The sequence below is a fragment of the Esox lucius genome, chromosome 3 (genome assembly GCF_011004845.1).
Source record: "Esox lucius isolate fEsoLuc1 chromosome 3, fEsoLuc1.pri, whole genome shotgun sequence".
In the NCBI taxonomy this organism is placed as follows: domain Eukaryota; kingdom Metazoa; phylum Chordata; class Actinopteri; order Esociformes; family Esocidae; genus Esox; species Esox lucius.
The window spans coordinates 14,334,677-14,360,210 of record NC_047571.1 but is presented as its reverse complement, the minus strand read 5'-3'; the positions used below and the strand labels follow the sequence as shown (position 1 = coordinate 14,360,210).

Genomic DNA, 25,534 nt, shown 5'->3' with positions numbered 1-25,534 from the left:
CAAAGATTTAGGAGCCACATTGTCCACCATATGTAAAACTCTGTGGCTTTATTTACAGCGGTCAACCTAGTCGACTCTTGAAAACACTCGGTCAAACTAGCCACTCAGAAAAAATGTGTGCGCGGCTATACCATTTTATACGTGAACGCGTTCTGAAAAGCAGTCTGTCTTGCTCTATTGCTTGAATATTTAATAGCCTATTTCAATAGACATTAATACAATGAACATTTCTGAAGATACGATGCAGTAAGAATTTGTTTTAGTGTTTATACATTTGATCCGGACCTCTTTTGAGAAGAAATATGAATTTCCTATTGAGGATTGTATTGCATAACTTTTATTTGATGCTAAACCACAGAATATATTAGTAAATAATTAGTAAATAATTTCACATAGTAGTAAATAATTTGTAAATAATTTCACTGTCCACTGACAGTGATACCGTATAGAGCGAGATGTAGGCTAATGTAGGCTAACATTCTTCAGAATTTTTTATAAATGAAACGTCTTATCTCAATAATGTTGCCAATAGTATATTGTATTTGTTAAGAACTGGCTTTAGATTTGTAGAATTTACCCTTATAAACATGTCTGAGAAATGATGTTGTTGAAAAGGTATGCGGGGTTAATAGTTATTTACTACAATCTTTGTTAATTAGTTTTGCCAGAATCAATGTGAATGTTGCTTCTCAAGCTTTTTTAAAATGTTGATGCTGTGACTCACGGGCAGGCGGATTCTCAGTCTCAACCCGGCATTGTTATAATTTTTTTCGACTGGCAAATCTTTGGACCATGTGTCCTGTGACGAGTCTGTGAGCAACAAGGAAATGGCAAAGTAAACGAAAGAAATACCCAAACTTAAAGCTGAGTGGTTCTAAGCAAGAACATACCCTCTGAATCTTTCAATGGAACCAACAAATCTACAGGTATGGAATGACTGCCTACATAGACCTTCATCTTGTTAGACTCATGTTTGTTTTCGTGTGAATTAGTAATAAATGTTATTACTAATATGAGTTTGATTCCTCTTCTGTCTTGGGGCTAGTAGTGCTATCACTAAATCTCAATTTTAAGGGCTTTATTGCCATGGTAAACATGTTTACATTGCCAAATGAAGGGAAATAAATTAAAATGAAATAACAGAACATGAATGTACTTCTAAATGCTTTAAAACATATTTTAAAATGTTACATGATTAGCTATGTACGTTGTTCTAACAAGGGAAAATAAAGCAATACATATTTGTTAAATTAAGATGTTGTTTGTGCTGCACTGGTTGCCCTTTTGTCAAGGTAAATGGTCAGAGTTCTTGTTACTGCATTTGCACATATTTTCTGGATTTGGTTAATTATTGTGTAGTCCTGACACTAGTATGCATGTATTATTTGTATTATGCATGTTTTTGCCTTGAACTGTTAGAATACATTTACAGAATTCTGCATGCAGAGGCTTAAATGGGTGATTGTCCCAATTTATGAATTCTTGGTTGATGAGCTCAGACCATACAACCATATAGGGCAATGGGTTTCAATTAATGATTTATTTTAAAACAGACCCTTACTGGGATGTCAAGCTTTATTTTACCTTTAAATGGCATAGAAGGCCCCTTTCGCCTTGTCTCTCAGAACAAAGACAGCTGGAAAAGGAGATTAGTTCATGCCAGCCTCAAATTCAAGTCACTAGAGAGGCCTAAAATCTCCAATCAACCTGTTTCCTTTTATAAAAACAGACAGGAGAAAGATAATCTAGCACAATTTAGATAAACCTGAGTCAGTGTTTAAATGAAGTACAGTGACTCACTTGGGTAGACTTACACTTTAACATAGCTGAGAGAAATTCTGTGCGGGCCTGTGATTTCTAAAGATGCTCCATCCATGTATTTCCTTATCTAATCATAGCAATATTATGAGTCTATGTTATGAGTCTGTCTCATTGAAATAAAACAATGAATGTGGACACAATATGTGACTGTGATTAACGGCGACAATTGAATGATGAACCCATCTCCCACTCAAACGTTTCTGACCTCTACTCAACACTCTTCATGTCTTTTCAGAAAGCTATAGCTGTAGCACAGAAAGCCTCACAGGAAGACCAGGCTGGGAATTATGAGGAGGCTATCAAATCCTACCAACACGCTGTCAAGTTCTTCCTGCACGTCATCAAACGTATGTATGGCTCTTAAGGACATTTACTAATGTCATAACATTAACTTCTTACAGACATATAGACAACAAATGCATTTCAATCTATATATACATAGGTTTAGGCCTACTAAATTATAAAGTAATAACGTGCCATTAATGATTACCTAACTAGGGAATACACTGATATATCACACATTGTAACTAATGGAAAGAGACGTTGTTTTGTATATGCCAAATAAATCTAATAGTTTTGAAAATCTACTTTTCACATCTTCATCTATTGCTTATGGATAAACAAAATTAAGTTATCCTAGATAATTTGTAGCACAACATAGATGTGGTCAATATAGTTAACTGATATGGCCTATATGTTGAGTATAAACAGCAGCGTATCCACTGACACTCTCCCCTTCAACACTGAACACTCCAAAAACCAGGTAGAAATACTTTTAGCAACTAAACACACTTAACTGTTTAAAACCTTCTTTGTCAGCTAATGAAGTGTGAACTAGACTTTCATAACATCAAATAATATTCACAAGTATTTCTTGTGAAACCAGTTTACATGTTCATTACAAAAAAATCCCTAATATAAACATGAATAATAAAACAAAATCATACATTAACAAACAGAACCATGGAAAGATTTGTGCACGCTTCTCAAGCATCCACAGCTGTAGGCTACATGAAAATGAAAATTATGAGTGGTATTCACAAACACAACATTTTCCATACACAAACATGCAAGCACATGTGTTAATGATCTGTGCCAGTCAACATAATTTTGTCACAATTGTGCTACATTACAGAAGAAAATGTAATAGCATAGTATAACAAAAAACACCACTGCAGTGAAATGGTATAACAAAAAACATCACCGCATTTGATCGTAAATTATAATTCTCCATAGTAGCCTAGTAACCTTTTAATCTCATTAATGTGGAAATGCATTTAGATCTTCTTGAGTTATACAGAGTTGTTTAGATGTAAACTACAGTTTTGTTTTGAATGAGTATGTAAATTTAGATAAAAACACAAAGTATAGTGTAATCTTGATTTGAGTCATCCTCAAATAACCCTAACCCAAGCTTTGGATTCCAAGACAATTGTTCTGATAACTGCACTGTGCAGTGGCTTGGATTGGCCAGGTAATTTTCTATACACCTACGCAAGAACATATATTACAAACTGTGATACGATCTGTGAGTACGAGCAGTTGGAAAACGTTACATTGTCCCCTTCCAATTTTGTGGAGGACCATAAAGAGCTTGCCATTAATCCATTTAGAAGTAATATAGTCATCATATTTAGTACATGATTGTAAATTATTTGCATTCTGGGACATGACACCAGGTGTCTTCCCTATTCATTCTATGCCAGATCTGTAATGGAGTCTGTGTTTGTGTTGGGCATTTTAGCTTTAGCCTTTCTTCACCAAGTGTAGTGCATGCTTGTTGGATTCCTGTTGGATGACTGACTTGGCCTGTCAATTAAATTCCACTTTTCTGAGAAACTCCTTGTCATTGTCCTTGTCCAAGGTGAAGTGTTGTCCAGTGACATTGGATGCATATCAATTTATCACCATGGGGAAGGTCAGAGAACAAACAAGTGAAATGAGACAAAATGTCATAATTTAGCAGATATGTATATGTAAATTAAGCAAGTCCTGTAAAATAAACTTGCCAGGAGTTTATTTTAAACTTCCAAAACTACAATTAGATGCCACCTCCATGCAAACAAGTTATTTGGATGGCACCTGACCTAAATCCCATCAACAAACTGTGGGGTGAGCTGAAGACGAGAGTCCACAAGTAAGAACAAATGACACCAATGGACCCTGGAGGATTTGGTATGGTTCAGTATTCTCAGATTGTTTGCTTCTGAAAGTATACACCTCATAGCAGGAACACATGAGTGAGAAAATTAAGATATCTATAGCATTAAGATTATTATTTTAAGGTTGAATACTACAATTACACTTAATCTACAATGTCCATTTCAAAAGTTTGGACTTAAAATCATTAATTAATCATTAATTACTATGAGGTAGGTTAAATGATACATTCTTCCCATTTATTTGAGGGTCTTTGTGTACATATTGGTTTCACCTTGGAAACAATTTATATTAATGGATTCCTTATCTCATAGAACCAATACTTTCACAAGATGTTCAGGCATCTCTAGAGGGGAACATTGATCTACTAAGCATCTATGGATGGTCACCTCAAAGGACTCTGCTTTAGATGCATAAAGGCCTCCTGACAAATGAAAACAGTTGTGGCATGGTACCACAAGAACATACGGTTGTACTTCTGTCAGCTTTTCATATATATATTTTTTTTATAACCATGTGAATACCAAAAGACTGTCTTGGCATTACTACTTGAGCACCATGGTAGACTTGCTCATAAACTAACTGCCACTGTATTGCCAGTTACCAATAAACAATGAAATTGCAGTGCAAACAAGATAAACACCATGAACACGATTAAAAAAGAAACACACAAAACGATGTCTTGTCCTTTTAAAAGCATAATGATGGTATTAGACATTTTATTTAAGGTTCATTGTTGTATTTGATCTCAGGTCCATCAATACCTGACAACTTATCTTCCTCTCATTAGGTGAACCACAAGGTAAAGAAGGCAACCAGAAGATCAGGGACAACTGTAAATTGTACCTGGACAGAGTGGAAGAACTGCAAGAGTATCTTGAAAAGAAAGAGGTTTACATTTCATTCTAAATAGTCCCAGAACATGTCAACATGCTGTACTTGCATATGTTTGACCGACCATTGAAATGATATACTCGTACGCAGGATACGCGAGATGGTGTGTATGCGCTTCATTCTTCACCTGTTAACATAATCATAATCCTAAACATTTGACTCGCCTTGTAGCAAATAATTGCAAAATATCTCAGACATAGTAGGTGCGTCATTGTCACGTGGGATTATACGGAAATTAACTTGTCGCCTGATAACGCGGAAGTGTATATTTTTTTTTACCTAGCGAGTTTAGTGTTATTCCACGATCACAACATCGAAAACAAGTGCATTTTTTAAAGTAATACAGTTTGAATAATTAGCGAGCAACGGGACTATTTTGCTGCTGCTTAATATTACTACATTGCATTTGTTTGTCATCAGCCCATATGTTATGGCTGCCAACAACAATTTACAGGTAAGTTGGGAAAGCTAGCTAAATACAAACGACCGTCTTTAGCTCGCAAGCGAACGTAGCTTTCTAGATCAGCAACATTAAAAAACACACATCTATGTGCGCTAGCTACGGTACAGTGATTAAATTCGTTGAGTAACTTGCTTTGAAAAGTGACCAGCTCGGCGTTATACTACTACTAATGTTGCTGCACGGCTAGGTTCGCTATGAAGTTAGCTAGCTGGAGTAATCTGGTTGGGCTATGCTATTTTAGCTCGCTAAATTAGCCTTTGTTGTATTTTGTTACTTGTCCTACTGTACTTCCGAGTTCGCTGATTTGAGTAGTCATCCTCAAATATTTAGCTAATGTAGCTAACAACACCCTAATTAATTTTATCTGAAACGTGATAGTTTGAACATTTTCTACTACTAGGAACTAGCTCAGTTGACATTATAAATATAGTTACCATGAATGATATTTGAAGTAGCTAGTTAACGTTATATGTCTATCAAAAAGTAGGTGTTGTAACTAGTTTCTTGAGCTGATTGTTGATACGCCTGATACTAGCTTTCCAGTCCAAGCTAGTTACCATCAACAATAACTGTCTTCATAACTGTCAAAATATTGACTAGCTAACTTAACTAGCTTTTATTTTCTTCCTTGCAGTCTACCTTTTGTAGGAAGGGAAACTACATCATATCGGTGAACATTTTAAAATGGTTAAATTAATAGACCATGCACTTAAATTAATTGAACTTCGACATAGTTACAGCTGTAACGCCGTACATGTTACTTGTTGATAAACAGCGCTGTAACATACCATAGCTTTTTAGATTGTCAGGTCATTCTGATTGTCAATATCAATCGTATCTAGCAACTAATGCTCTTTAAATAGTTTTTATTGTGTCTGCACTTTAATAACTTTCTCATTTATATTTTTACAGAAAGCCATAGACCTGGCCAGTAAGGCTGCCCAGGAGGATAAAGCTCAGAACTACGAAGAAGCCCTACGTCTGTACCAACACGCTGTTCAGTACTTCCTACACGTAGTAAAATGTAAGCTTTTTAAAAAAATTGACATTTGCATAGTTTGTGCTTTCCTCTGAGTTGTAGTCAGTTGATTTATGTTTAGCTTTTTTGTATCACCACCTCTTTCTGTTAAATGCTAATGGGGCATTTTACTTCTGTCATTAGGTTAAGGGTATTTGGGTTAAACTATTGGACCCTGTATGTCCTCTGTTAACTATGCACTTGTAGTTGTCAGCAGAATGCATTATTTTTCCTTAACATAGCATTTCAAATAGTCCAGGGGCAGTTACTGTAATTTCTATGTTCATTCATTTTATGAATAGAAAGAGATTTTGTATGAGTCTGTATTTAATAATTCTTCCATTACTCCACTGTCAGATGACACCCAGGGAGACAAGGCCAAACAGAGCATCAGGGCCAAGTGTGCTGAGTACTTGGACAGAGCAGAGACGCTCAAAGAGTACCTGAAAAAGAAAGAGAAGGCTCCACCTGCCAAGCCTGTGAAGGAGTCCCAAGCTGACAAAGGGTGTGTGGGCACTGAGGCGTGTGTTTATGGGTTGGGTTTAGCCTGTGGATATACACAGTAATGTGGAATCTGGGAATGTGATTAGTCAATGTAGCTACTGTTCTCCAAAGTTGTTTTTGAACCCGATATACTTGCGCTTTTCAGACTAATTAAGATTAGTTATTATTTTACAGGAATGAGAGTGATGAAGGAGACGACCCGGAAAAAAAGAAGTTTCAGAATCAGCTTTCAGGTTAGTTGCATGTTCGCGACATAGTGTATTTTGATTTTGTTTTTATATAATACCCCAATGCTCTGTCTCAATGTAGAGTCAAAGGTTATTTTGCTTAGTTCCACTTTTTTGTCCTACCATCTCATTTTCAGCTGTGTAATAAATGTGTATTATGTTTTAATATAAATGTATCTGATCAGTGTCCCTTTACAGTAAAATCATTAATTCCCTTATACTGGATTTAAATTTTCAGGGGCTATTGTCATGGAAAAGCCAAATATCAAGTGGAATGATGTTGCTGGGTTAGAGGGAGCCAAAGAGGCCCTCAAAGAAGCTGTTATTTTGCCTATAAAATTCCCACATCTTTTCACAGGTAATGTAGTCTTACTGCCTTAGATCTCAGTGGAATAAATTATGAAAGCTAATACCTGATTGTATGAAGAATATGCTGAATGATCCCCTGTTGGCAACTAATGTGTTTGATTGTAGAACTGACATACACCATATTATATAATCCTGTAATTCCCAACCCCTCCCAACTCAAACGTACCTGTTTCTCATAGGCAAAAGGACTCCGTGGAGGGGGATCCTACTCTTTGGTCCTCCTGGTACAGGAAAGTCTTATCTGGCTAAAGCTGTTGCCACGGAGGCTAATAACTCCACCTTTTTCTCCATCTCCTCCTCTGATCTGGTGTCAAAGTGGCTGGGGGAGAGTGAAAAGTGAGTTTTTACTCATAATCCAGGAAGCCGATGGGGTTTATTTGTAAATACTGTGGAGGGCTCTAGCGGTTTTGAAGGTAAAACCACAAATAGTACGCAAATGAGTGCGTACAAGGGTTAGTTGGTGTACACAGTAGTGGGTGGCATGCATACGTGGTTCCCAACAATGATCAAATGATAAAAAATCCCTTACTACTAAAGTATCGTTTTAATCTGTTTCCAGGACAGCACCTGAACGTGTTGAACTGGGGAAAAATATTGCCCCAATGATTTTTCAATGCTTTTTCCCCTCTAATTTTCAGATTGGTGAAGAACTTATTCTCCCTTGCCCGGGAGCACAAGCCCTCTATAATCTTCATAGATGAGATCGACTCACTGTGTGGCTCCCGGAGCGAGAATGAGAGCGAGGCCGCTCGCCGCATCAAGACCGAGTTCCTGGTTCAGATGCAGGGAGTGGGGACCAACAATGATGGCGTACTAGTGCTGGGGGCCACCAACATCCCATGGACCTTGGACTCTGCCATCAGACGACGGTATTTTAATAAGGGTGTAACTTGACATGTCTGTCACTATCTACCTACACTTCGTTGGATTCTTGAATGTGGAACATAAAGCCATTAAATGTGCACTAACAGAAACCTCTCAGATTTAACTTAATTCGATGTAATGTGAACACACTAAAGTGAGAACTGAAACTGCTTTTTATGTTTTTGTTGGGATTGATGTCTGTCCTGTAGCTGAATGTAGTGGAAGGGATGACACAGCGTGTTTTTTCCCCCGAGTGTGTCTGAGACATTGTTTACAACTCATACTTCTGCCCCTTCCTGTTCTTGCCAGGTTTGAGAAGAGGATTTACATCCCCCTACCAGAGGAACATGCCCGTTCCTTCATGTTCAGGCTCCACCTGGGCTCCACTCTCACCTCCCTCAACGATTCTGACTTTGTTTCTTTGGGCAAAAAGACAGCGGGGTACTCTGGTGCTGACATCAGCATCATCGTCAGAGATGCCCTTATGCAGCCTGTCAGGAAGGTGCAATCTGCCACTCACTTCAAAAAGGTAAAAAATATATTGTAAGTGTTTCACCTACTTTTCCCCCCAACAACAGGTGGTGAGGGGGTGTATACCAACATCAATGACACGAGCCTTGAAACATGAAATCCTACAAAAGTGTTTTAATGTATTGCAAGAATGTCCTCCCTGTACACCAATCTTGCTTGTCAACTTTATTTTCATAACATTATTTGACAATACTTTAACATCATTCCCTAATAATAACCTAAGTACTCCCCCTCAATGAACCATTCTCTAAAACTGTTCATGAATTGCCTCCCAGATGCCAAATAAAAGCATCTAGCTACTAACTAATGAAGCAATATAGATATATTGCTAAATATAGTGTGGTTGGATTTTAAACCCCATTCCTCTCCAAGCAAATTAACAACAGTGATATAATCAAAATAGGATTTTTTAAATATTAGATATGTTCTCTACATTAAATTACTTATGCTCTAACCATTTTTCAATGTGCTCCACCCTATAATATTTTTCACCTTATGTAAAGTATAATTTAAATAGTAATTTTGCTTAGTATTTTTTTCCCACTTACGGTACGTTCACACAGTTCGTGACATTTCACATACCCACCGCTAGCATCACCCAGAGTGCATTGCTTGTGGGCGTGCTAGCACCATAACAGCAGTTACATTGTGTGTCAATGTTTGATTATAACTAGCTAGTTAGTTAAAAAAACAGCTAGCTAGAATAAGGTAGCTTGTTAGCTAATGTGACTAGCTAGCTAATAATGGCATTATATGTAATATAAGTGATTAGCATAAAGTTGGGAGATCTGAACTTTTCTGTGCCGCCCATGGATCCCATGCATTGCCCAACAAGCCACTCGCTCTCCGCGCTTTCCTTCATTGAAATGAATTGAGCCATAGCCCCCATCACGAATAAGTGTGCATGTACCGTTATTGATGCTGCCGAATGTATATAACATTTCACCACATACTTTTATTTGGAAGGCAAAATACAAAAACCAGAGGTCTTATTGTTGCTGCCAAATCTCTAATGTTTCCAGCATGATGCTCTCTATTGGAGCCAATTGTAGCTGTCGAGTTTGACAGTTGGTTAGCTTGCTTCTTACCTTTTGGTTGTCGCTCAGAAGATGGCTACCTTCTTTACGTCAGTGTTACAGCCACTTATTGATAGTTCAACACAAACATGTGCGTGCAGAGACACAGCCGGTTATGTTTCTCTGACCTCACTCCAAGGCTTGATACTCCGAATGTCAGGTGCAGAACATTGTTGCCCTGCTCTGATGCTTGTGTGATGGTAAACTGTGCTGCGTGACTGTATTTAACTCATTGCAATGGTCTTTGCTGCATTAAAGGTACGAGGGCCGTCAAGAGATGACCCCAACATTTTAGTTGATGACCTTTTGACCCCATGCTCCCCGGGAGACCCAAATGCCATTGAGATGAACTGGATGGACGTCCCTGGGGAAAAGCTTTCAGAGCCAGTTGTTAGTATGGTAAGTCAAATATCAACATATATTTTTTTTAGTTTAATATAGTATTCAAAAACAGCATTTTCACGCAAATTGTAACATTTCTAAAATGATCATAACCTTTTTTCCTTCCTGTGGCAGTCTGACATGCTGAGGTCTCTGACCAATACAAAGCCAACCGTCAACGAGCAGGATTTGGAAAAACTGAAAAAATTCACAGAGGACTTTGGTCAGGAGGGCTAAACATGGCATCATAGCCAAAACAAAGATTATAATTGTGAAGTGTTCCTTATATTATCTCCCTCTGTTTCTGTCCCACTCTCCTCTTGGGCTTCTCTGTTGGATCGTCACAGGTGTGTGTTGTCGGACTGTTCTGCTAACAGAAATAGAATTACTAGTTTGACTGACGTTCCCACATAAGTCAATAATTTTTCTATGGTTGTACTCCATTTGTTTGTTGGTGTCACCAGTGGGTGATTGTTTCTTAGATGCCCCTCCAGGTCCAAAGGATTATGTATCTTTTCACTACAACATGTTGGAGTTCGATTTGATTGATGGATGGATGGAAAGCTACATGGAAATTAGGAGCATTGATGTTACTCATGCATATCTTCTACACAGTCGTCGGACGAACCCAACCTGACACATTTGAGTTTGATCTGGAAATGTATGGTGTGGATGCTAACTTAACAAATTAGGATGCTGCTCTTTGGAACATGCATATTTAACTTGCCCAATAAATATGAGCTAAGTTTCCAAGTACCAGTCCATGCGCCATCAATCAAATTACATCTCACTTTTCATTTCTATTAAAGAATTACATTTTGGTTGTCAGTTGCATGCAAGATCCAACTAAAATGTGACCATCGGGGTGTGGGCGCGTGACACATTAGGAGTATTGGGAGCTGTTCAGGACAACTGTCTGGTTTGAGGGCAGAATTACATGTGTGTTTATCTTGTCGGCTCAGGGATTTGATCTAGCAACCTGTAGGATCCTGGTCCTATGCTCCTAACCACTAGGCCAGCCTGCCGACAACCCTTATAATCCTTTTCTATACACAAGATACTTATTTTTTTTATTTAATCTAGTGGATACTATATGGACATGCATATATACAGTAGCTCCTTGCTCCGTGCTCCATTAAGTAAAAATGCTTAAAATTGCTTAATGGTTATTTTTAAAATATTATTAGGGGAAATTAAGCCTTTGTAGTTTTTAGGTGGTGGTAAAGCCAGGTTTTGGAAAGCTAAAGCACCGCAAATGTATCAATGTCATTCTATGTACACAGAGATGTGTTCTTCTACATAAGACATTTGTGATACTCAGGATGTGGACTGATTTGGGACATGTTATAATTGTCCATTTGTTTTTCCTCATCATAAAAAAAAGACTACTCAGTGTTTGTCATTATGAATCAAACTCCCATTCACCAAAGGTACTGGACTAGTGGCACCTGAGGACTAAATACCCTTCCCCAAACCATACATACCCTACATATTTCCTTCATGTATTCATTGTATGACTTTAATGGTCCCAATAAGAACTACCAGACAAAGATGCCTTACTGACATCCAGTCATATTGTCTTAACAGGGTTGAAGAAGCAGCAGGTCTGATATGTTGGTCTGCATAGGATTTTAGAGGTAAACTGAAATTGGAATTTTGGGGACAGAAGAATAGCATCATGTACCTTTTGTTATTTGAAATGCAGTTCTAATAATATACTCAATGTGGCAATTTTAAGTGGCAATTACACCATGTGCCTTCTAAACAAACGGCAAGATCACATAGTTTTTTGGTTTAAACATTTTAATTGGAAGTTGATATCAAGTAAGACATCGCTATATATTGTGTTTTGTCATTGTTGCTACGAAATGTAATATATTTGCACATTTAATGTAAACAGTTATTAAGAGTATATACCTATACTGTAATCTGATGCACTTAAAGTGGGGGTATTCCTAAGACAAATCTTTCAAATGGTTGGGGTCAAGTTTAGAGTTGTCTTTTTAATTAAAATCACTTTAGAAGTGTGTAGGGAATGATACCGTTTTTGTATTGGCGTGAATAGCATAGTAATTCAGAACATATCCATATTTCTAGTTTTCCTTTACATGCTTATGTAAATAAAAACATTACTACAAAGATTGTACATGGTTAAGTATTGTCTAAAGGTGCAGATTAAGGATTCTAGGGACATTTTGGAATATTAATTTGATAGCATTTTCTCAAGCGGTTTGTCGGTAGGAAAAATATGTCCACAAACTACAAGGAACCAATGCATTTTGGGAAGTGTTGTCCTTAATCATGAAACTTCAGTCAGGTGACCGTCTACTTCGCTTTATAAAGACTACAAAGACCTAGAGCATACAAATTCTCGCATCCGTTTAAAGTAGTTTTGTTTTGGTACATGGTGATAGGTAGGAAAAGAGCTAGATCGTAGATCCAAGGACCACCACAGCATTTTATCTTGGGTGAAAGCCTCATGACTCGCTGCCAAATATACTGCTAGAAAACTCCGCCTCTGTGATTTATCGCCTCCCCTTTGACGAGCACCAACCCCGACATTCGCGAGTCCAAAACCAGCTACCTTTAGCTACCAAGCTAACCAAACTGCCAGTTTCCCTCATGTCCTCTGAGGAAGGATTGAGTTCAACGATCACGGATTGGCTATTTTTTAATTCCTGGTGGCTCCTTTTGCCTTTCATTATGCTTTTAGTTGTTGCTGCATTCATCGTAGCTTTCGTATTGTTGTTGTATATGATATCCCCCTTGATTAGCCCCAAACCTCTGAAATTAAACGGGGCCCACGTCGTGGTAAGTGTTCATTGTTATACAATAACCATTGCACAGTATGGTATATTCTTGTAGTGCCAGGGTGTTATAGGTGAAGCCTGGTGTTTCGCAAGTAAATAATGCTTGCATGCAGAAGCTAATTTAGTTTTGACACGCCCACAAGTAATGAACGGCTTGTAAAGACAGTTTAAAATACATTATTAGATTTGCCAAAAAATTTAATAAATAGCTATGTAGCTAGAGAATGGCAACATTGCCTTATGTGGTTTGTAACTTTTGTAACTTGTCAATGCTTAGTCTACTATAAAATCTGTTATAATTGTCGGCTAGTTTGTCAAAATTACTAAACGTAATTTTCATACAAGAAATGTTTACATTATGAAGAGGCCATATAAGTTGTACTTTGACCCCCTTTTTTGACTTCAACACCCATGAACTTGCAGGTAACTGGAGGCTCTAGTGGAATAGGGAAAAGCATTGCTATGGAGTGCTACAGACAAGGAGCCTTCATCACACTAGTGGCAAGAGATGAGGTTAGTGGAATTATTCACAGAAATCCATGTTCAATATTTCTCCTGTACTTTATCCAGCCAGTACATTTGTAAGTTATTGTTTATTTTTGTCTTCATTTAGAGTAAGTTAGTCCAAGCAAAAAAAGAAGTGGAGAAATGTGCAATTAATGACAAGCAGGTATGTATTAGGTAGCTACTTAATTTATTCTTCCTTGATGTATGAAAACAATTAATTGTCAACTTATTGCTTATGCAATGTCTATTCTGCTATTTCTCTTCACCTCAGGTGGTTCTCTGCATATCTGTTGATGTATCCAAGGACTACGGGCAGGTGGAAAGTGTGATTAAGCAGGTTAATGTTGATTACTGGGTGTTCATATCATGAAACTTCAATCTAATTCTTTGTGAGTGACTGCACCAATATCATTTAATCCATTTAGTGTCAAGAGAAGCTTGGTCCGGTGGACATGCTTGTGAACTGTGCTGGAACGTCCTACTCTGGGAAGTTTGAGGAGGTGGAGATGGAGCGCTTCAGGGTAAGAACAGTACCTAACCACAGGAATAGAGAAAGAGGATGGAAGGGGAGAGTGTTCAAACGCCTCAATAAACCTTGATGTTGTGTCAGTACCAACTCATTTGAAACAAACTCTAAATAAACAATAAGGGGTTAGATTCCCAAATAGAAGATTCAATGGGATTGATCTCTGTCTGAAGCTGGAACCAAGGGTTCAACTTTCAGTTTAAAGATTCAGCTAGCAAGCCATTAGGTAAGAAGAGACGACAGTCTAGGTCTACAGCAGATTGGATTCCATGGGAAATGAGGTTAAAATCCAGAATGATGAGGTTTCTTTGCTCTACTACAAATTGGAGATTGTTTTAGCGCCTGTTTGTTTTTTTGGGTGTGTGCACGTGACATACCAAAATTTGCCCTCCAGCAGGCTTGTAGTACAAATCAATCATGATCAAATCTTGGCAACTGAAGGGTGTCTTTCCCTGTGCTATGGCCCTTAACAACCAACCATTCATTCCATAAGGACTAATAGGACTATGATGCTCATCACATCAAGCCACATTAACCTGTTTATGCAATGGCTGAGCTGTAATGCTCTGTCTACGAACTCTGTCTGCATCAACATCTACTCTGCCATGGTTCCTTGTGCTGTTTCACGCAGGCCATCAGTCAAACCTGGGACCCCAATCATATAATGGACAAAAACTATTCACGTGTGCTTTAGAACCGTATAAAGGCAAATTATTAATTTTATTATAACAATTTGTTTCATATGTTACATTTTTTCTTCCTTATCTAATTACCCATTCTGATTCTGAAGACCAAGGGAAAATGAGATGGGATGCCTCCCACATCCTATTTATTGGGCTTTATTAGATTTCCTGGAAGGAGCGTTGGTCTGCTGGTGATGCTCGCTGGCTCCTCGTTCTGGCATTCCTCTGTTGGTCACATGTCTCGTTAAGGGTCTGAAGTCATTAGGCCTCCCTCCAGAAAAAGGGATTACTTGGAACCTGCACAAAAATATCATAACACCATATTAGAGCAATGGTTTTTACACATACAGTTGTGCTCATAAGCAGCACGTACAGTTGTGCTCATAAGTTTGCATACCCTGGCAGAAATTGTGGCATTTGGCATTGATTTTGAAAATATGACTAATCATGCAAAAAACTGTCTTATTGAAGGATGGTGATCATACAAAGCCATTTATTCTCGCATTGTTGTTAGGCTCCTTTTTAAATCATAATGGTAACAGAAATCACCCAAATGGCCCTGATCAAAGGTTTACATACCATTGGCCTTGTTACAGACACACAAGATGACACACACACAGGTGAAAATGACAATTAAAGGTGCATTTCCCAGACCTGTGGCTTTTTAGATTGCAATTGGTGCGTGCTTAAATAGTCAATGAGTTTGTTAGCTTACGTGCATGCACTGATTAGGCTAGATACTGAGCCATGGGGAGCAGTAAAGAACTGTCAAAAGACCTGCATAACAAGGTAATGGAACTTAACAAAGATGGAAATGGATATAAAAAGATATCAAAAGCCTTGCCAATGCCAGTCAGTACTGTTCAATCATTTATTGCTTAATTGTCCGTTGTTTTTTCAAATGACTCAAAATTAAAAATTAAAATTCTACAGAAACCGTTAACTGTTCTTCAGCATTGGCAGCTATGAAATGTATTGAAAGATAGCATCCAAAAACATTTAATATTTTAAATAGAATTTCTTTGTCTGAGGATGATCTCTGCAAGAAAGGCTACAGCCTCGACTAGTGCATGTTGTATCAATCAAACTTTGTACACAAGGCAGCATTTGCAACATCGAAATCTGCGATTCGCTGTTCAATTCGAAGACACTGGTCTTAAGTTTATTTTTTGGCCAATGTAGTAAACATTCAACATTTTAATTATAAAACGTTTTATTGTTTTGGTGAGGTTTAGTATTTCTTTATTTAATTTTTTTTTTTTTTTTCTATTTATCTGTTTGCTGTCATTGTTTTTGTGGAGTTTTTAGTATTTATATTATACAATTAAAATAAGGCAAAGTGCAATTGTATTTACATTTTTATTTTTTATTTCTTTACTTATACTGCTGTTAATGTTTTGGTGGGATTTTGAATTTCTATAAAAAAAAAAAGATAAATCCAAAACATATTTTGTGATATTTGAAACAGGATTTTTTGAAATTACTGTTACTCTATTATTAATTATTTTGACATGATAAAAGTGGTTTTTCAATGTATGTGGTTTTTTCGGTACAATAACAAAGTTTAAGGTTTCAAGAGAAATTGTTCCATCCATCCATCATCTTCCGCTTATCCGGGGCCAGGTCGCGGGGACAGCAGTCTAGTCCTTCTCCATGGCCTCACCGAACTCCTCTCAGGCCTGAGTTTTTGCCTCCACAACCACCCGGGCTGCAGTCCGCTTGGCCTGTCGGTACCAGTCAGCTGCCTCAGGAGTCCCACAAGCCAACCAGGCCTTATAGGACTCCTTCTTCAGCTTGACGGCATCCCTTACTTCCGGTGTCCACCACCGGGTTCGGGGATTGCCGCCTCGACAGGCACCGGAGACCTTACGGCCACAGCTCCGAGCGGCCGCTTCGACAATGGCGGTGGAGAACATGGTCCACTCGGACTCAATATCTCCAGCCTCCCTTGGGATCCAGTCGAAGCTCTGCTGGAGGTGGGAGTTAACGATCTCTCTGACAGGAGACTCGGCCAGACGTTCCCAGCAGACCCTTACAGTACGCTTGGGCCTGCAGAGTCTGTCCAGCTTCCTCCCCCGCCATCGGATCCAACTCCCCACCAGGGGGTGATCAGTTGACAGCTCCGCCCCTCTCTTCACCTGAGTTTCCAAGACATACGGCCGCAGGTCAGATGAAACGACAACAAAGTCGATCATCGACCTGCGGCCTAGGGTGTCCTGGTGCCACGTGCACTGATGGACACCCTTATGCTTGAACATGGTGTTCGTTATGGACAAACTGTGACTAGCAGGGCCCGTAGGCACAAACCACAGTGAGAGACCTATCCCCGACCCGTAGGCGCAGGGAAACGACCCTCCCGTTCACCGGGGTAAACTCCAACACATGGCGGCAGAGCTGGGGAGCTATAAGCAAACCCACACCAGCCCGAAATTGTTACAAAGTGAAATTAAATAGCCTTTTAATTATACATTTAATAGCCGTTTTCACCCACCTAGGCTGGGTCTTATTGTACTTTAGTACAGTGTTAGATATAAAAACACAATGTCTTGAGAACACAAGCTTGCCCGCCCTGGCAGACAATGTGTATTCTTCTGCACGAAAGCTGTGCATGGGACACTCTTGGACTTTCCAGCACGACAATGACCCTAAGCACAAGGCCAAGCTGACCCTCCAGTGGTTACGGCAGAAAAAGGTGAAGGTTCTGGAGTGGCCATCAGTCTCTTGACCTTAATATCATCAAGCCACTCTGGGGAGATCTCAAATGCGTGGTTCATGCAAGACGAGCAAAAACTTTGCATGACCTGGAGGCATTTTGCCAAGACGATTGGGCAGCTATACCACCTGCAAAAATGTGGGACCTCATAGACAACTATTACAAAAGACTGCATGCTGTCATTGATGCTAAAGGGGGCAATACACAGTATAAAGAACTAAGGGCTTGCAGACTTTTGAACAGTCAGTTCATGTTTTTCTTTTTTGCCATGGTTTGTTTTATGATTGTCTCATTCTGTTATGACCTCATGTTTTCTTTACAAATGGTACATATATTACCAAATCTCCAAGGGTATGGAAACTGTATATTATAAATATAATGAATGTTTTTTTTTTTTTATGTCAGAGTCTGATGGAGGTGAACTACCTGGGCAGTGTATATCCAACTCGGGCTGTAATTACTACTATGAAAGAGCGGAGGATGGGACGCATCTTGTTTGTCTCATCCCAGGCCGGCCAGATCGGCCTGTTTGGCTATACAGCCTACTCCCCCTCCAAGTTTGCGCTGCGCGGCCTGGCTGAGGCCCTGCAGATGGAGGTGAGTAGTTTAGTTTCTCCAGAATATCAAACTCTCTTTAAGCCTCTCTGTCTGGTTGTATGTACTTTTTCCTCTGCCCGTCCCTGCAGATGAAGCCATATAATATCTATGTGACAGTGGCCTACCCCCCCGACACTGACACTCCAGGACTGGCAGAGGAGAATCGGACCAAGGTGAGACTCCTCAAGAACAAAGTGACGACTCCTGATTGTTTTATATAGACGCCTCACTTTGTCTATTCTCTCTTCATCCTTTCATAGCCTTTAGAGACCAGGTTGATCTCTGAGACGTCTGGAGTGACTCAGCCAGAGCAGGTGGCTAAGATCTTGGTCAAGGATGCTGTGGTAAGATACTGCGTTCTTGACAGCTGTCATTATCAAATTCTGTTTGGCCTTTCTCAGTGTCCAGTCAGTAAGGGTGACGTCTTTGTGCCTCCTATAGCAAGGTAACTTCAACAGCTCAGTGGGGCCAGATGGCTACATGCTGTCAGCTCTCACCTGTGGAATGTCTCCTGTCACCTCCATCACAGAGGGCCTCCAGCAGGTAACTGTTCACAGCACAGAAACACCACTGTCTCACTGCAACACACCCCAAACCTGACTCAAACATGCCTGAACTAATTAGGAACTTATATTATTTCAAAGGTTTTAACATAATAGACTTTCCTGAAACTTTGACTCTTTTAAAGATGCATTCTGGGATTTTTGGCCACTGGTTGTATAGGTTGTGTTGAGCCAAAAAGGGATCCCAAAGTTGTGTACTATGTTATCCATGTTCTGATTTGTGCCCATGTATCCAAACCACTGGTATGATTGTGTTTCTACTTATAGCTTATAAACATGTAAACAACATATTACACATCCAGTCCAAAATGGGAATTTAAAAACGTACTTTATTGATCTCAAAAGTCCCAGAGTGCATCTTATACTTGTTGTGTATAGTTAATAGGGCTTATGTTAATGTGACCTGGTTTTATTTCTGTACAGATTGTCACCATGGGATTGTTCCGGACCATTGCCCTGTTCTATCTAGGGAGTTTTGACAGCATCGTGCGTCGCTGTATGATCCAGAGGGAGCAGGCCAAAGCCACGGACAAGAGGGAGTAACGCGCCCTCCATCCAGACCTCTCTAGACATAGCCACCGGGGGAAACCCACCCCAGCCACCCCTCCCCCTTCTCTATGTCATTCCTGTTAAGTGCACAACCCTGGGTTATCTCTTGACCAGGTATTTCATGCACCAATAATATCGAAGTAAAAAAGATGGCGGGTGTTCTTTTCATTTGACCTGTAATGTAGAACTACCCTACTTGGCAGCCATTTTGTTTGTCAACTATTTACATAATTCCAGTGGAATTATTGTTTACGCAAGTGCTCCATGAAATGTTCGACTAACTACACCTGCTTTACTGAAGGGTCTTTGAGGGCACACTAAACATCCCTACTGGCCATGTCAACAAACTGACATTTTCGCATGCCTTTAGTGAAGAACAAATTAGGGAAAGCCAGTCTGACTGGTTATGTCTGCATGTAGACCTCCAGTCCTTTTCCCTACGTCAGAGGGAACTAGAATGATGACTAACGCCACGTCATTCAGTCCATTTTGAGTCAGCCATCCCGACCATGACAAACGACCATTATTTCCCCTAAAGGGTTTTAACCTTCCTTCAAAACAGTTTTGTTGCTAATATCTTTGCAGGCAAAGCTTCTGTTTATCTGCCTTTTTTTATTACACTGTCTCACCCTTCCAGGTGTTTAACTGTGGATGTGAACTGGGTTTTTGGCCCATTCTGTCGATGCACTCACAGAGCTGAGTGATATCACGTCACAGTGTTGAGAAAGCATGAGCAGGTGAGCAGTGTGAAATGTAATCGCTTCCCGGAAGTGACTACAGAAGCATTTTCAGTTCGAGAGATTGTGTATGCGAGTATGAGTGAAAGCGTGTCGGAAGCAGATGGGAGAGATTACAATGCAGCGTTGTATTGCAATGTGTTTGAATGACTGTACCCTGACCACGCCTATTCCAGGGAGACAGAGAAGCCATTGGACACCGGTGGTGTCTGGGGGACATAAACCCTCCTTCGTCCTGTATTCATCTTAATTGCCTGTCGCTGTCACATTCTTTGTTTGTTACCGGAAGTTGACGCAGCATGTAAAACATAAGCATGGTACTGGCGCCAGACACAATAGATTCACTACAGCTGATGCCGGGCGGGGGGGGGGGTCTCGCAGGTTCGAGCAAATTTCCTTTAGGCCAACAGAGGGCGTCAGAGCTCTTTCATAGAGGATAAGCGGGACAAGGGAAGAGGGACTGGCGCACTCAGTCTGCATAGCTTCATAACGGAGCTCTTGTATTGTTCTGCCTGTTTTGACATGGTCCTGCACAGTCACTGTGGCTGTTATCCCCTACTGCCCACTGTGTTTTTAGTTCTGTCCTGAAGTCCTCCTAATCTATAGCATTCAAAATGTTCCAGAATGAATTTTACCTTCTTGGCCTTCACAGCATTTTGCATGGTGGGGGAGATAAACACATGCTGTCTTCCTTTCATTAACTGTGGGGAGAATGTTCTTAACTTGAATCGGAAAGTAGAAATACTTTTTAGATTCACCAATATTGAAAACATATTGAAACCATTTCTATAAATGCATTTGCAACCTTGAGATTTTGTTTGATGTTAAGGCTTTGTTCTATTGTAGATTAACTGTAGTTGGTTGTGCAATGAAGCACTACAATTGTGGGGACCCATTTCAAGCCTTAAGAGAGAACTGCAGATGACACTAATCCTAAAACAAAATTATCGGCACAAAATAGTGTGGCTTAAACAGCTTGTTGTATACTTGTTCATTTGAGTCAGGGTTTTTTTCTGCAAAAAAGACCAACTATGTTGCCAAACTGCTCAGTTTTTTTTGTCACTTTTTCTCAATTTAGTTTTTGTACAAAATGGCCTTACTCAAGCCCAAAATATGAAATTGAGAATGGATGAGTCAACTTTGATGAGGTTCTCATTTGATATTGGTTCAAGGCACGATTTCACTCTCCAGTTCTTTGTAGTTTCTCCCATACCTGGCATATTTTTTAATCCAAGTTAATTTTTAGCATTCACAGTCATCTAGAGGTAGCAACATTCATTTAGAGGTTTATAGAGATTTGGTATAATATGTAGCCAATGGAAAAAGCATTTTTGTTTTAACAAATTTAAGCTATGCAAATGAATTTTCACACTGTTAAAACAGTACAATCAAGTTGTTTCATTCACACTCTAGTTTTCCTATTTGCTGAAGTCGTCTAGAGACGCACATCATACAAAAGATTGTAGTATAAGTACAGTACTACTAAATGTTCTAATGATACATTCAGCTTCTTTTCCCATCTTACTGGTTGTTTAGTTCTGTTTTTGCCAAATGTGTATGACTCTCACCGTGTGTGCCATTGAAAAGAAACATGTATGGAGTGGAACAATGTTGCTTTGTCTTATTTTCTTACATGATAAAACAATAAATAACTTTGGAACATGTAATGTTCTCTACTTAATGCTGTTTCTTGTTTGTTACACCCAGGGGCATTACAGTACTATATTATGTAATGTTGTGCTGATATGTTATTGTGATTTGTAAGATTTTTTTCATTTAGCAATTTGACCATCAGTTATTTAATAACTGAATCAGGGGACACTTTAGGGGACACTAGGATTAACTGCCTTGCTCAGGGACAGCATGACCGATCTTTCACTTTGCTAACAGGGATTTGATTTAATGATATTCATTCTGGTCAGATGCTCTAACCACTAGGGCTACTTGCTTCCCTGTTTCACTGTAGAGGTTGAAATAACACAAATTGTGGAAATAATGATAATGCCTTTTCTTTTTCTTTTTTTTTTATGTAAGAAAAAATATATAATTTTAACCGGAATGGAACTTCTGGCCTTCTTTGATGTCACAAAGTTGAGGGGTGGATTAGCTAGACCATCTTATTGTTGGACCAGGGCTGTACACATCAAAAAATCTTCACAGCTCCATGCTTTTGCTATCAAACTTATTAAACCTATTTGGAATGCTGCAGCCTACCTGGTCTTCAACCTCCCTAAATTCTCCCACATAACCTAGTTCCAACACACACTCCACTGGCTTCCAGTTTAAGCTTGCATCCACTAGAGCAGTGGTTGCCAACTTTTATCAGTCACTACACCACCAACTGAATTTTGTTCAACTTGTAATAACCCTGAAGTAACCCCCCCATGTGCATTTTACCAGCATGCCTATGTTCTCATGAGTTCTCTCAAGTACATCCTTTTGATTGGCCAAATACCCTTAGGAGTCCTGGTACCAATGGTTGGAAACCACTGCACTGGAAGACATGGGTGCTCACCTACCGAGCAGATCTAGGCCTACAAGGTTACACATGCTTAGCCCTATCAGTGAGGTAGGCTCCAGCTTGTCTTTGTTATGCACTGCTCGTGTGTTGATAGAATAGTTTATTTTAATAAATGGCGAGATTATCAAGCTTATCACATTTCCATGGCTTAACCCAAGTTCATTGACCCACACAATTCCACAGATATACTTGGAACTATTGTGATAGAAACATTTGGAGAAGTGGTCAAGTTAATCACCTGTTGGTATATAGCTAGCATTATGAAATGAATACGAACTGAAGGAGACATTAGTTATTGCTGAAAACAGTTTTTCCTTTCTTCCACATAATCTTAATCTCTGAAACACAGAAGTAAAGGATAACAATGCAATACTAGCTAAAATTGTACTTGAAATCAATGCTGTCATTTAGTCACTGAAGAAAATTATATATACATGGAAACGTAAAAATACATCAGAAAATAACTTTGGATCAAAATCCCCTGAGGAATCAGAGCATACCCCTGATTAACTTTTAACAGCAACAGGTGGTTGGAACCTAGATAGGTCTGGAATTTTCAACATTTGTAGATAATCCTCTGGACAGTGGAGTGATTGACATCAAATTCCTTGGGAAAAGTTTTGGACCCCATCCAGACTCATGGGCATCACCAACAATCTTTCTTCTGACAGCCTCAAAAAGTTTCTTTGTTCTTAGCATACTACTACACACCTGTGGTTCAGATGAAACCACACCATGTCTCTGATCTTTATGTTAGGCTGGACCCTAGGTGTTTTGCTGGATGGGATGATAATGGTAGGGCGTAATAACCTTTAGAAAATAAAATGTTTGATAACTTGCATAAATAATTGCAAAGAGTAATTTGTCAGTGCTGATGACTAAAGGTAACTATATCTGTAAATGGTGTTGAAATGAGGACCAAATATTCATATGTCAAAATATTTTGTCAGGGTATAATTCATTTGTGCATTTAAAAAGTGCCACCTATAAATTTTCCAATCAACTGGCACTAGAACAATATTGCTATATTGACAAAACAATATTTACACAATATATTGTTAAGATTTTATGCCAATAACCACTATAGACCACATTAGCCTTTAAAACAGTAAATGTATGGCCCCATTTCCACTTCTTTATAAGAACTTCTGGTAATTCCAGACCAGAATCCTACTGGTTCACTAGGTGTCATGCTTAGCTGATTAACTGATGTTGAGCTGGACCTTTTTGATACATTTTGTGCCCAATGCTCCACCACATTATCATCCCTCAAACGAACAATGTCTGAAAACCCTCAAATATTTTCTGATTGCTAACATTAAGTTTACTAAATTGATGTTCTATTCAAGAAACAAAATTGTAGGGAGTAATTGTGCACTCTAAAATGTAGACTAGACCTGCCTCCTGTGCATAATGGCACAAAGTAATTTTGTCAATCCCACGTGATGATAACATGCAGGCCAAAAAGCTCACGCAAATGTGATAACTTTAGAAATGTAGGGAAAAGTCAAATCATGCATACAACATTCACAGACATTGAGATTACTTCCTGTTGCTAGCACATTTCCCTTCACTGCATTTTGTTTTACCTGAAATGGCTTGAATGAGAACACCCCCTTTTGAATGACCTTTTTCCACTGTCAAATTAGGTAAGGCCATTGACCCCCTGAGAATTTTGGGGCAAACCCCCCTTAAGAACCCCTGAAATAGAGTAATTCAGGTGTGATGTAAGCTACTGTGGGTGGGTTTGGTCAGGTGATGGTAACAGACTATTGTAGGTATTGTGGGTGAGTGTGGTCAGGTGATGGTAACAGACTATTGTAGGTACTGTGGGTGGGTGTGGTCAGGTGATGGTAACAGACTATTGTAGGTACTGTGGGTGAGTGTGGTCAGGTGATGGTAACAGACTATTGTAGGTACTGTGGGTGAGTGTGGTCAGGTGATGGTAACAGACTATTGTAGGTACTGTGGGTGGGTGTGGTCAGGTGATGGTAACAGATTATTGTAGGACTGATTCATTAATCTTAACTACACAAACGTCAAACACATGCATTTGTCTAAAGTAATCCAATCATTTAGTCAAACATATATTTTGCACCCACTACTGAAATGATTACATAATTACATAAAATATCCATCTTTGTGTCAAGCATTCTGGTTCAAATAGGAATTACGCATTCCTTTGCTAACCAAAGCCTTGTGGGTAGCTTTGCAAAACACTGCTGAAGTTCCCATGATTTCTAGAAGACTATTGATTTTTCTTTAGAAAATCTGGGAATTTCCTTACAGTTATGAATGTTCTTTAAACATGACATTCTAGCCACTGTGCTAGGATTTCAATCTGACATTTTACAGCATATTTGACAGCATCTGAAATGAACAGTTCATGAGCTCATGGTGGGGGTCTTACAAGACTTCAAAATAAGGATTTATATATATTAAGTAAAAAAAGGAGGTGTCACAGCCATAGCACCCTTTGGCGAGAGTCTGAAATTCCCTTTTAATTTCTGTGCTCAAATCTGTGCCAGTAGTCCACACACAGTCACTATCAGCACCCCCTGATCAAAACGTCTTCTTGTTGCCATAAATACATTTCCACCAATGAGATGGATGGATGTTCATTATGGTGCTGGCTGGGTCAAGTCCCCAATCCACAGGACTTAGAAAGTAAGCTTGAATTTATAAATTCTTCAAATGAACCAAGGTTCACCAATTTCTAAATCTTTATTCAGACTGACAAACACAGGGCCGGCGGCAGGCATAAGCAACATAAGCGGTAAATTACATTTTCCTTAGGGCCCACAAAAGGCTAGAGCCGGCACTGGATACCATGTCCATAATACTTTAAAATGATATTTACCATGATATTACACAAGGACGTATGATTCATCTTAGAAGCATTCATGTTAGAAGCAGGTAAATTAGTCCCCACAAAATAATAAAACCACTTAAAACTACATAAAGTATGCCCCCTGATGTCAAACTCACTCCTTTGCCCCTGGCCATAGTAGAGTTTGAAA

General features: G+C 39.1%; 2 protein-coding genes across 3 annotated transcripts; both read left to right on the top strand.

The window, feature by feature from the left end:
* The first annotated feature begins 794 nt into the window (after nt 1-794).
* Nucleotides 795-11,700, top strand: vps4b (vacuolar protein sorting 4 homolog B). 2 transcript variants are annotated; one of them, XM_010884793.3, is made up of 12 exons: nt 795-926; nt 2,057-2,168; nt 4,772-4,872; nt 6,251-6,362; nt 6,714-6,861; nt 7,035-7,093; nt 7,326-7,445; nt 7,636-7,792; nt 8,095-8,325; nt 8,630-8,849; nt 10,186-10,326; nt 10,444-11,700. In XM_010884793.3, the coding sequence occupies exons 1-12, from the start codon at nt 906-908 to the stop codon at nt 10,543-10,545; spliced, it is 1,524 nt and encodes a 507-aa protein (XP_010883095.1). In that variant the 5' UTR covers nt 795-905; the 3' UTR covers nt 10,546-11,700. The 2 variants fall into 2 exon arrangements, with proteins under 2 accessions (XP_010883095.1, XP_010883104.1); XM_010884802.3 differs by lacking the exons at nt 795-926; nt 2,057-2,168; nt 4,772-4,872 and adding an exon at nt 5,009-5,329.
* Nucleotides 11,701-12,653: 953 nt separating this feature from the next.
* On the top strand, nt 12,654-21,674 carry kdsr (3-ketodihydrosphingosine reductase). The gene is made up of 10 exons (XM_010884814.3): nt 12,654-13,119; nt 13,542-13,631; nt 13,732-13,788; nt 13,897-13,962; nt 14,051-14,146; nt 17,953-18,144; nt 18,234-18,317; nt 18,405-18,488; nt 18,586-18,687; nt 19,131-21,674. The coding sequence occupies exons 1-10, from the start codon at nt 12,931-12,933 to the stop codon at nt 19,248-19,250; spliced, it is 1,080 nt and encodes a 359-aa protein (XP_010883116.1). The 5' UTR covers nt 12,654-12,930; the 3' UTR covers nt 19,251-21,674.
* The last annotated feature ends 3,860 nt before the right edge of the window (nt 21,675-25,534 follow it).